The sequence below is a fragment of the Geotrypetes seraphini genome, chromosome 1 (assembly GCF_902459505.1).
Source record: "Geotrypetes seraphini chromosome 1, aGeoSer1.1, whole genome shotgun sequence".
NCBI lineage: Eukaryota > Metazoa > Chordata > Amphibia > Gymnophiona > Dermophiidae > Geotrypetes > Geotrypetes seraphini.
Genome location: NC_047084.1, coordinates 147,253,941 through 147,266,573, shown reverse-complemented (window position 1 = coordinate 147,266,573; position 12,633 = coordinate 147,253,941). Strand labels below are relative to the sequence as shown.

General features: G+C 46.5%; 1 protein-coding gene across 4 annotated transcripts in view; it reads left to right on the top strand.

Annotated features, from left to right (window-relative positions):
- The window catches only part of MGAT4D (MGAT4 family member D), a 263,615-nt gene that overhangs the window by 59,402 nt on the left and 191,580 nt on the right, over positions 1–12,633 (top strand). For all 4 annotated transcript variants that reach the window (XM_033939678.1, XM_033939670.1, XM_033939662.1 and 1 more), the window contains one exon: positions 8,252–8,389. In XM_033939678.1, coding sequence (XP_033795569.1) covers positions 8,252–8,389 — 138 coding nt within the window. The remainder of the gene's footprint in view (positions 1–8,251; positions 8,390–12,633) is intronic.

Below are 12,633 nucleotides of genomic sequence, written 5' to 3'. Positions count from 1 at the left end.
ATGATCAAGAAACTGTTTTATTTTACTTTTGTGATTATGATAAACATACCAAGGGCCTCAAAATAGTACCTGGCGGGCCGCGTGTTTGACACCACTGGGCTAGATTCACAAAGCAAACAGATCACGTACCGTTTGGTTTGCGAGCGACCTGATTTTACTCCGGCCCAATTCACTTATCTCTGTGTCGATCCGATTCCGATCCGTGCATGCAAATGAGGGGAACGGCATGCAAAGTAGGCAGGGCCGCAATTAACCAAAGAAATTTTTGAAACCGGCTGGGCTGGCCAATCAACACAAGAAGCGACTAGTCGCAAACATCCTTTCTCACTGTCCTCGGCCTGAAATCCCAGCTCTCTGCTCTCTGCCCCTTCCATGGAACTTGCAAAAAAAACAGCAGCAACGCTAAAGAAAAGCAAGAACAGTGGTCTTCAGCTTGGGCAGGTGTCCTTAAAATGGAAGCGTGGCCAGTCCAAAGCGACGCCAGTGGAAGCAAGATAGGAGACCATTACAATAATGCAGATGCCACCCCGACTCTCCTGCTCTCTGCTGCCCTTCCCCACAGTTCGAGCCCGTGGTTTTAAAGCGGGGCTGCACTGCAGGGAAGGGTGGCAGAGAGCAGGAGAGTCGGGGCGGCAAGTGCAGGACTTGGCTGGAAGGGGCAAAGAGCAGATGAATTCAGGATGTTTCTGCAGCGATGTTTCTTCTATATCCTGCTTACAGTAAACGGCAGTGTCGATAAAAGGGAAAGAAGCTCTGAGGGACAGGCTGGGGAGAAGCATTAGAATATATATATTTTTTTCAAGGAAATGGGGGTAGTAACAGAGTTTAAGAGGAGGCAGGATAAGTTGAGGATTTTAGTGCACATGAAGACAAAGCTGCACTGGCCTTGTCATGTTCCACTTCAGTCTTGACAAAATGAAGTCCTGGCACAGACTTATAGGCATGACATTTCAAGATGTCTTCTGGAAGCAATATATCATGTCACCAATACAAATACTCTCTTGTATACGCACAGATTCTGGAAGCCTATACAGTGCTCACTATGAAATCTCCACAGCTAAATACCCGTGCTCTCTCAAGTCGTCTTTTTCATCCCTGGCGCACTCTGCATGTTATTTCCATGACGTCTCCACAGCTGAATATCCTGGAAGAGCAGGAGAGTTGGGGCCCGTAAAAAAAACAAATCAAAACACCCAGAAAAAAAACAACAAACGGACACAAAACGCATTCGCAGACCATCTGCAGGGAAAGCAGATGGTCTGCGCATGCGTTAGGATTGCACACTAGGGATCTGTGTGGTCGGAGAGAGGCCCTTCTCTGATTGCCCTTATTTGAATTCTTTGTTTTTGTGAATTGGTCAGGCCTGCTGGAATTGGCCGCGGAATTCAGGTCAGTGAATCTAGCCCTAACTGCCAGACCATGCAGCTGGGGCTAGTGTCCATCTTGAGCGCCAGACATTAGCGCATCTTAGCACCTCAGGGCTGTACCAAGCTCTTTTGTTACTTTTAAGCACTGATAATTTAGATGTAATTTAGGCATCCTGAGGCTGCTGGTCTATCTTTACTGACATCACCCAAGATCAGATATGAATGATATAATCTCCCATAGGCCTTTGCTGACATTGGTTAGGCCACCAGAAAATGCTGACAACTAGCAATGTAAGGCTGGGCTGACAAGCGGATAGCGTAGCTGGTTTTAAGAAAGGTTTGAACAATTTCCTGGAGGACATTGCTGAAGGGTTAGAAGAACAGGTTTGCCTTTTTGCAGATGACATGAACTATTGCCCAAAGAGTGACTGTCCCAGAGGGAGTAAAAACAATGAGAAGAGATCTCCAAAAATTAGAAAAATGGTTAAAGGTCTGGCAATTAAAATTTAATGTGAAGAAATGCAGAGTGATGCACTTGGGGTGCAGAAATCAAAAGGAGATTGAAAAGCAAAGCTCAAGAAAGGGATCTCGGGGTGATAAGATAAGAACATAAGAAATGCCTCTACTGGGTCAGACCTGAGGTCCATCGTACCCAGCAGTCCGCTCACGCGGCGGCCCAACAGGTCTAGGACCTGTGCAGTAATCCTCTATCTATACTCCTCTATCCCCTTTTCCAGCAGGAATTTGTCCAATCCCTTTTTATATACCACAATACCACAAACAGTTCAGAGCAGGTTACAGAGGAAGAGACTGTATACAGACAGCGGTATTTTTAAAAAATTTTTGAAATTACATTAGCATGTTAAGGTTAATCAAATTTATCTGGAGTTAGAGAAATTTATTAAAGAGAGAGGTTTTAATTGACTTCCTGAAAGTTTGATAGGAAAGTGCGTTTGAAATAAAGTTGGCTAAACATTTATTCCATTTGCCTGCTTGGAATGATAGTGTTCTATCAAGGAATCTCTTGTAGATACAGCCCTTCAAGGATGGAAAAGCAAACAAGTAAGCACTACATAATCAGGTTTATTTTGGGTGGGCCTAGGCCCAATTCTGTATAGGATGCCCTTCCCGGGCCTACGTGTACAAGTTGTGCCTAGAAATTCGAAATGATGAGATAGATTGGGGATCATTAGTACATCAATTGCAAAATACTGCTTTAAATATGCTAGCGAGAATAGAGGAGCGCCACGGGAAACTGTAGCAGCAGCAGGACACAATCTGGCAGTAGTTACTGTCCCTGATTTGTTGTATTTATTTTTTGATACCATGGTTCTCAACAATTGTGATATTATTCAATCTGGACCCCTGAGAAAGGAGTGTTTCTCCGAAACAAGGCCTGTGTTGGGTCCTGAATTTTCATTTATGAGAACCACCATTGAGATCACCATATTTTATTCATTTTAATAAAGTAGCCTGGCACTTTGTACATCGCCTCTGCAGTCTTTTTCTTTTTGTTACTCATTGCTTGACTTGTTTACTGCAGACAAGTTGCTTAACAGATATTTCTGTTCTGTGTTCACGGCTGAAGCGCCGGGAGCGGGACCGCAGAAGACAAACGTGAAAAGGGATGGAGGAGTAATAGACCCTGATCGATGTTCAGAGGGTTGTGTTCTTGAGAAGCTAGTTAAAATAAAGGTAGACAAAGCAATGGGGCCGAGTGGTGTACATCCTAGGGCGCTGAAGGAACTTAGGGAAGTTCTGGTAGCTCCGCTGACATTTTCAATGAGTTTCTAAAGTCATGAGTGGTACGGGAGGACTGGCAAAGGGCGGATGTGGTCCCTCTCCACAAAAGCGGAAATAAGGAAGAAGTAGGGAATTACAGGCCGGTAAGTCTGACTTCTGTGGTAAGCAAATTAATGGAAACTCTTTTAAAAAAGAAAATGGTAAAGTTTCTGAGGAAAGGGTTGTTACCAGTGGTGTGCCCCAAGGTTCTGTTCTTGGGCCTGTTCTTTTTAACATTTTTATAAACGATATTGCTGAAGGGTTGTCGGGTAAGATTTGCCTCCTTACGGATGATACGAAAATCTGCAATAGAGTAGATACGCTGGAATTTTGTGAATAACATGAAGAAAGACCTGGTGAAGCTTGAAGAATGGTCTGAAATTTGGCAGCTAAAATTTAATGCTAAGAAATGCAAGATCATGCATTAGGGCTGCAAAAATCCGAGGGAATGGTACAGATTAGGGAGTGAAGAGCTTATGTGCACGACAGAAGAGCGGGACTTGGGTGTGATTGTATGTGATGATCTTAAGGTGGCAAAACAGGTTGAAAAGGTGACAGCAAAAGTTAGAAGATGATAGGTTGCATAGGGAGAGGTATGCCTAGTAGGAAAAAGGAGGTATTGATGCCCCTGTATAAGACTTTGGTGAGACCGCATTTAGAATATTGTGTACAATTTTGGAGGCCGCACCTTCAAAAAGATATAAAAAGAATGGAGTCGGTCCAGAGGAAGGCTACTAAAATTGTATGTGGTCTTCATCATAAGGCGTATGGGGACAGACTTAAAGATCTCAATTTGTATACTTTGGAGGAAAGGCGGAAGAGGGGAGATAAGATAGAGACGTTTAAATACCTACGTGATGTAAATAATAATAATAATAATAATAATTTTATTTTTGTATACCGCCATACCCAGGGAGTTCTAGGCGGTTCACAACAAATAGATGAGTTACATACAGTGCAGTTGAAAAAGAAGTACATAACAAGTCAATCGAAGGGTCAAACTAGTTTACATTGACAATTAAGTAAGGAAGGACTAATACAGAGCATATATGGTATTTACCGTAAAAGAGTTCAATAGAATTTGTGAGAAGGGGGAGCCAAGCATATTGTATGAGAGGAGGGGACAGGGATCATTGGGAGGGGGGGGAGGAGGGGGAAAAAGTAAAGAAAGGTGGGCCGTGTTGAGGGGGGGGAAGAGGAGGAATTGGTCTGATGCAGAGAAGGATTCGATCTGTTTTCTAATGAAAGGGGGAGCGTTAAGGATTTGGTCCATTGAAAAGTAGAGTTTTGAGCTTTTTTCTAAAGTGGAGGTATGAAGAGGCGTCAAGTATAATTTGGGCGAGCCATGAGTTTAGTTTGGCCGCTTGAAAAGAGAAGGTTCGTTCAAGGAATCTTTTAAGATGACATGCTTTCAGTGAGGGGAAAGCGAACATAGTTATTCTGCGGGAGCTCTTATTATTATAGTATAGGTTGAAGTGGGGGTAAAGATAGTCAGGTGACATACCCCATACGGTTTTGTAGCAGATACAAGAGAACTTAAATAGGACCCTGGATTCGAATGGCAGCCAGTGCAACTTGTGGTAGAAGGGGGATATGTGTTCCCATTTCTTCAGGCCGAAGATAAGGCGGATGGCGGTGTTTTGGACCAATCTCAGCTTTTTGGTGACTTTCTTGAAGGCGACTAGATAAATGATGTTACAGTAGTCCAGGACGCTAAGAATAGAAGCTTGGACCAGCAGACTAAAGGAGGTTTCGTTAAAGTATTTTTTAATGGTGCGGAGTTTCCAGAGTATCGAGATGCATTTTTTAAACACTAGGTCAGTATGTTTCTCTAATGAGAGATGTTTGTCTAAGGTGACTCCTAGAATTTTTAAGGATTGGTCGATACAGTAGTCTAGGCCATTGATATGTATCACAGTTTCCTTGATTTTGTCGTTTGGGGATGCTAAGAAGAATTTAGTTTTTTCTGGGTTTAGCTTTAGCCTAAACGCTGTCATCCAAAGTTCGATCTGATTTAGGGTGAGAGATAGCGAGTTGAGTAGCTCTGAGGTAAGGTAGGAGAGCGGAATGATTATGGTGATGTCATCTGCTTAGATGAAGAATTTGAGATTCAAACTCTGCAGGAGGTTTCCTAGGGAGGCAAGGTAGATGTTAAATAGGGTGGGGGACAAGGTGGAGCCTTGTGGGACCCCACAGGGGTTGACTCAGCTGTAAGAGGTAGTGTCGTCCTTGAACACCTTGTAGGTTCTTGTTGTCAGGAATTCGTGGAACCAGTTGAGAACATGACCTGAGATTCCAATAGATGTTAGGCAGTCTAGTAGAGTGGCGTGGTCAACCAAGTCAAATGCGCTACTCAGATCGAGTTGCAATATAAGAGCGCTTGAGCCTTGGCTGAATAGTTGATGAAGGTAATCAAGCAGAGAGGCTAAAATTGTTTCAGTACTGTGGCCTGATCGGAAACCGGATTGATTGTCATGTAAGATATTGTGTTTTTCTAAGTATGTGGTGAGTTTGGTGTTTACTATCCCTTCTGCTATTTTGGTGACCAGGGGGATATTGGCGATTGGTCTAAAGTTGGATGCATTGTTAGATGGCTCATTAGTATTTTTCTTAATTGGCAAAATCATAATGTGCCCTTGTTCAACTGGGAACTTCCCAGAGGTTAGTAGAGAGTTGATCCAAGTCAGCATTTTGGCCTTAAAAAAGACTGGGGCCGATTTCATGACATTAGGGGGGCAGGTATCTAGTCTGCAGTAGGAATTGGCATACTTAATGTAGTATTTACTGAAAGTTTGCCAGTCTATGGGTGAGAATGTGTTCCAGCATAGATCGGCTCTAGAATCGTCTGAATCTAGAAGAATGGGGTAACACCAGTGGGGTTTTGTTGGGTCAGTTTGGGAGGGCCTTAGTTTTTGTATTTTGGAGATGATGAAGTCCGCCTGAGTAAATGCGCATGAGTCGAGCCTTCCTTGAATCTAATGGATTACAGGATCCAAGGCAACATGGCTTTACAAAAGGTAAATCGTGCCAAATGAACCTGATTGAATTTTTTGATTGGGTGACCAGAGAGCTGGATCAAAGACATATGCTAGATGTAATTTACTTAGATTTCAGCAAAGCCTTTGATTCGGTTCCTCATAGGAGGCTGTTGAACAAACTTGAAGGGCTGAAGTTAGGACTCAAAGTGGTGAACTGGGTTAGAAACTGGCTGTCGGACAGACGCCAGAGGGTGGTGGTTAATGGAAGTGGCTCGGAGGAAGGAAAGGTGAGTAGTGGAGTCCCTCAGGGTTCGGTGCTGGGGCCGATCCTGTTCAATATGTTTGTGAGTGACATTGCTGAAGGGTTAGAAGGAAAAGTGTGCCTTTTTGCAGATGATACCAAGATTTGTAACAGAGTAGACACCGAGGAGGGATCTGCAAAAAGGATCTGCAAAAGTTAGAGGAATGGTCTAATGCCTGGCAACTAAAATTCAATGCAAAAAAAAGCAGAGTAATGCATTTGGGGATTAATAATTGGAAGGAACCATATATGCTGGGAGGTGAGAAGCTGATATGCACTGACGGGGAGAGGGACCTTGGGGTGACAGTGTCCAAAGATCTAAAGGTGAAAAAACAGTGTGACAAGGCAGTGGCTACTGCCAGAAGGATGCTGGGCTGTATAAAGAGATGCGTAGCCAGTAGTAGCCAGTGTCAATGCCCCTGTACAGGTCATTGGTAAGGCCCCACTTGGAGTATTGTGTTCAGTTTTGGAGACCGTATCTGGCGAAGGATGTAAGAAGACTTGAAGCAGTCCAGAGGAGAGCGACGAAAATGATAGGAGGCTTGCGCCAGAAGACGTATGAGGAGAGACTGCAAGCCCTGAATATGTATTCCCTAGAGGAAAGGAGGGACTGGGGAGATATGATTCGGATGTTCAAATACTTGAAGGGTATTAACGTAGAACAAAATCTTTTCCAGAGAAAGGAAAATTGTAAAACCAGAGGACATAATTTGAGGTTGAGGGGTGGTAGATTCAAGAGCAATGTTAGGAAATTCTACTTTACGGAGAGGGTGGTGGATGCCTGGAATGCGCTCCCGAGAGAGGTGGTGGAGAGTAAAACTGTGACTGAGTTCAAAGAAGCGTGGGATGAACACAGAGGATCTAGAATCAGAAAATAATATTAAATATTGAACAAAGGCCAGTACTGGGCAGACTTGCATGGTCTGTGAATGTATATGGCCGTTTGGGGGAGGATGGACTGGAGAGGGATTCAATGGCTGGGAGGGTTTAGATGGGATGGAGTAGGTTTTAACGGAGATTTCGGCAGTTGGAACCCAAGCACAGTACCGGGTAAAGCTTTGGATTCTTGCCCAGAAATAGCTAAGAAGAAAAAATTTTAAAAATTTAAATTGAATCAGGTTGGGCAGACTGGATGGACCATTCAGGTCTTTATCTGCCGTCATCTACTATGTTACTATGAAAAGAAACTCTGCAATGAGAGGGCATAGGACGAAGTTAAGAGGTGATAGGCTCCAGAGTAATGTAAGAAAATACTTTACAGAAAGGGTTTCAGATGAATGGAACAGTCTCCTAGAATAGGTGGTAGAGATAGAGACTGTCTGAATTCAAAAGGGCCTGGGATAGGCATGTGGGATCTCTCAGAGAGAGAAAGAGATAATGGTTACTGCGGATGGGCAGACTAGATGGGCCATTTGGCTTTTTTCTCTGCCATCATGTTTCTCTATTTCTTTTGTTTTGGAGAGTAGATGCATTAATATTTTCAGAGCAGGTATAAATTTGTGTTTGAGAATTTATGTGCTATTGATATTGGATCTTATGAGTCTTTTTTTCTTTTTTTTTTAGAAATGGGCAAATAAAGCTAATATTGATGCCTAAAACAAGCTTAAAATAAGTGCCTTTAAGGGCTTGTCACACAAGTGTCCTATTATAAAATTTACCTCCATTGTTCATGCTTTGTATATTATTGTGTTAAAGAAAACATAGAATTGTTTGCTATTTTGTTGTATAAGAAATAATTAGTTCCAGTTTTAGTACTGAATAAGGCTTATGTGTAAGTGTTACATAATTAAGTACCTTTATTTATAAATTTTGTTTTATTTTAGAAAAGGATGCAAAGTGGAAATCAATGAATCTTAGCAGCAGATTATCTTTACCATTGTTAAATATTTACCTGCCTCATCTGTTGGTACAAGAAGACAGCCTACAGCCAAATATTATATTTACTCAAGGAAGAACAGGGGGTAAGAATGAGAGATTTATCTGATTTTGTTGAGTTACAGTCATAAATGAAATAAACTTGAGAGATTCTGGATGTAAATTCACTCATTGCATTGTATACTGGAAAGCAGGAGGCCCAAGTTCTTCTGTTGGTCAGGGCAACAGTGTGTGAAGAAAGTAGAGAGAATTTCCCCTATGTCGCCATTCCTTGCTAGCTTATGAGCCTCAAAGGAGGCAGCATTAACAGTCCTCAATCAAAAAGGAACCATAAAAGTTAATAGCAGATGACAATTTCATCTAAAGGAGGAAGATAAAATTTGAGCAAAATTACTTCCCTAGAAGGAAACTATGGTAGAGTCCAGTCCAGATTTCCTGTGGATTACAGAACCAGAGACAACATGGATTCACTAGAAGTAGGTCTTGTCATACAAATCTGATCAATTTATTTGACTGGGTGACTAGAGAATTGGATAGAGGATGTGTGCTAGAGGTGGTGTATTTAGATTTTAGCAAAGCCTTTGACAGTGTTCCACACAGACGTTGTCACAAACACTCCTCAGAGCGGAGCTCAACGGTGACAAAACTTATGCTCTGGCGTGTCCCCTATGACCAGGGGTATCTTCAGGACTTTTGGTTGGCCCTAGGAAACTGCCTAGGCCTGGGAGACCACAAGGTAAGTACTGGTTTCAAGTTACCACAACTCAGATCAAGTTCTTCAAGAAAGAATTGCGTATTTATTCTGACCTTAGAGGTCAAAAAGGTATAATACCAGGGCAAATATCTGTAGTATTACATTCAAAACAAATTCAGTTGCAAAGGAAAAATAAAAGTACAAAAGCAAAAATCACATGCAGATTGTCTTGCCTGAGTTCTTGCACTCTGGTTCAGCAATGAATTTATATTGGTATTCAAAACAAAAATCAAACTTTCTCTCAGCAGTACCATATTTTCACGTAGATAACGCGCACCCGTGTAAAACGCGCACACGGGTATAGCGCGCGGAAAACACAAATTTATGTACAGAAATTTTTATATACCACGCACACCCGTATACAGCGCATGCTGCCCGACTCTCCCGTCGCCGCCCGACTCTCCTTTCGCCCGCCCCGACTCTCCTCTGGCCACCCCGACTCTCCTTTCGCCCGCCCCGACTCTCCTCTCCCCCTTGAAGTCCTGTCCCCACCCTGAAAGCCTGATGCCCCCCCCCCGATGTCCGATTCACCCCCCCGCAGGACCGCTCGCACCTCCACCCTGAAGGACCGCTCGCACGCACTCCCACCCGCACCCCCACCCTGAAGGACGGCTCGCATCCCCACAGCCTCCTGACCCCCCTCCCCATCATGTAGAAGCTCCTACCGGTGTCCTGCTGCTTTCTCTTGGCGGTCCCAGCCCTTCCGTGAGCCCTGCGTCTGCGCTGCTTCCTCTTCCAGCGGTTCACCCTTTCTCTAACGTCAAGCCCTCTTGCCCCGCCGACTCCCCGACACGATCGGGGCAAGAGGGAGCTCAAGCCCTCTTGCCCCAGCCAACCGCGGCACCCCTGACACGATCGGGGCAAGAGGGAGCTCAAGCCCTCTTGCCCTCCCCCGACACGATCGGGGCAAAAGGGAGCCCATGCCCTCTTGCCCCGCCGACTCCCCAACTCCCCGACAATATCGGGCCAAGAGGGAGCCCAAACCCTCCTGGCCATGGCGACCCCCTACCCCCACCCCGCACTACATTACGGGCAGGAGGGATCCCAGGCCCTCCTGCCCTCGATGCAAACCCCCCTCCCCCCAACGACCACCCCTCCCCAAGAACCTCCGACCTCCCCCCCAGCCGACCCGCGACCCCCCTGGCCGACCCCCACAACACCCCCACCCCCCTTCCCCGTACCTTTGTGTAGTTGGCCGGACAGACGGGAGCCAAACCCGCCTGTCCGGCAGGCAGCCAACGACGGAATGAGGCCAGATTGGCCCATCCGTCCCAAAGCTCCGCCTACTGGTGGGGCCTAAGGCGCCTGGGCCAATCAGAATAGGCCCGGGAGCCTTAGGTCCCTCCTGGGGGCGGGGCCTGAGGCACATGGGCCCAACCCGACCATGTGCCCAATGCCCCGCCCCCAGGAGGGACCTAAGGCTCCCGGGCCTATTCTGATTGGCCCAGGCGCCTTAGGCCCCACTAGTAGGTGGAGCTTTGGGACGGATGGGCCAATCCGGCCTCATTCCGTCGTTGGCTGCCTGCCGGACAGGCGGGTTTGGCTCCCGTCTGTCCGTCCAACTATACAAAGGTACGGGGAAGGGGGGTGGGGGTGTCGTGGGGGGTCGGCCAGGGGGGTCGACCAGGGGGGTCGCGGGTCGGCTGGGGGGGCGGTCGGAGGTTCTTGGGGGGGGCGGTCATTGGGGGGAGGGGGGTTTGCGTCGAGGGTAGGAGGGCCTGGGATCCCTCCTGCCCATAATGTAGTGCGGGGTGGGGGTAGGGGGTCGCCGTGGCCAGGAGGGTTTGGGCTCCCTCCTGGCCCGATATTGTCGGGGAGTTGGGGAGTCGGCGGGGCAAGAAGGCTTGTGCTCCCTTTTGCCCCGATCGAGTCGGGGGGGGGGGCAAGAGGGCTTGAGCTCCCTCTTGCCCCGATCGTGTTGGGGGTGCCGCGGTTGGCTGGGGCAAGAGGGCTTGAGCTCCCTCTTGCCCCGATCGTGTCAGGGAGTCGGCGGGGCAAGAGGGCTTGACGTTAGAGAAAGGGCGAACCGCCGGAAGAGGAAGCAGCGCAGGGCTCACAGAAGGGCCGGGACCGCCAAGAGGAAGTAGCAGGACACAAGTAGAAGCTTCTACATGATGGGGGGGGTTGGGAGGCTGTGGGGGTGCGAGCGGTCCTTCGGGGTGGGGGTGCGAGCGGTCCTGCGGGGGGGGGGGGGGTGAATCGGACGTCTGGGGGGGGAACTATGTAAAAAAAATTTTGTACAACGCGCAAGGTTATGCGCGGTTTGTAAAACCACATATAACGTGCGCGTTATATGCGAGAAAATACGGTATTTGTCATAGAGGTATGAAAGAGAGATTTCCAGCAGCCTTATAAAGTTCAAAACAAACTCTTATAGCAGCCAAGGTTAGATACTTTGTTAGGCAGTAAGCCACAGCATAGCCGGGTAGAGAGCTCACTGACACTGCAGCTACCTCTTGGAAGGCAGTGCAGCTGTAGGAGATCAGGTGATTAAGTTGCCAGCAAACGGCAGCCACAGTAAAATTTTCAAACAGAGAAAAACCAGAAAACCCATTCATGCAGTTCCAAACTCTTTATCCACAAACTTCCCTTTAGGAAAACAAGTTATCCACATGCAGGTAAGCACACTTCTTGTACCAAAAATAATAGATAACTCAAAGGCAGCAAAAAAAAACAAAACATAAAACTTTTCTGGCTTAGAAAGGAAAACACCATCTGCCCAGCTACTCACTGACTCTCAGTTTGTGTCCATGAGTTCTGCCTGACTCTCTGGCATAGGGTCAGCGTCTTGCACTTCCATTCCTTCTATATCTTCAGGAATTTGGAAGTCAGAAGTGAAGAGGTTTTCTTCCACCTCCTGCATCGGCCAATCTGAAACCTCTGCCTCTGCTGCTTGATACCAAGGCTCTGGCACTGCCTTGGGCTGCTGGAGTGACTCCCACTCGTCACTCTCTCCTCCCCCTGCTGTTTGCTTCTGCCTGCTTTTAATCAGCCCATAGCCAATCCCCTTCAGCCTGTAGAGGGGGATGGGCTTTGGTGCTACTGCAGGCTTTTCTTGTTTGTTCTGCCTGGGTTTCCTAGGCTCACCTAGTTTATCTTTGGCTGCCCTTGCTGACTTATGCACAGAATTCTGCTGTTGATAGTCTGCCTGCCCCTGATCCAGATCACCACTGCTCTGGTCGTATGGGCAAGGGAGGTCAGACTCAAGTTGGTCATCAGAATTAACCTGGTCAGCTCTTCTGCACTGGATCCTATTAGGGGCAAAACTAGTGGTGCTAGGTTTGTCACAACGTCTAATAAATAAACTGAGTGCCCTTGAAATGGGTCCCAAAGTGGCGGGCTGGGTCAAGAGCTGGTTAAGTGGAAGGTGACAGAGGGTAGTGATCAATGGAGATCGCTCTGAGGATAGGGATGTTACCGGTGGTGTGCCTCAAGATTCTGTTCTTGGGTCTGTTCTTTTTAATATTTTTATAAACGATATTGCTGAAGGGTTGTCGGTTAAGATTTGCCTCTTTGCTGATGATACCAAAATCTGCAAAAGAGTAGACACACCGGATGGTGTGAATAACTTGAAGA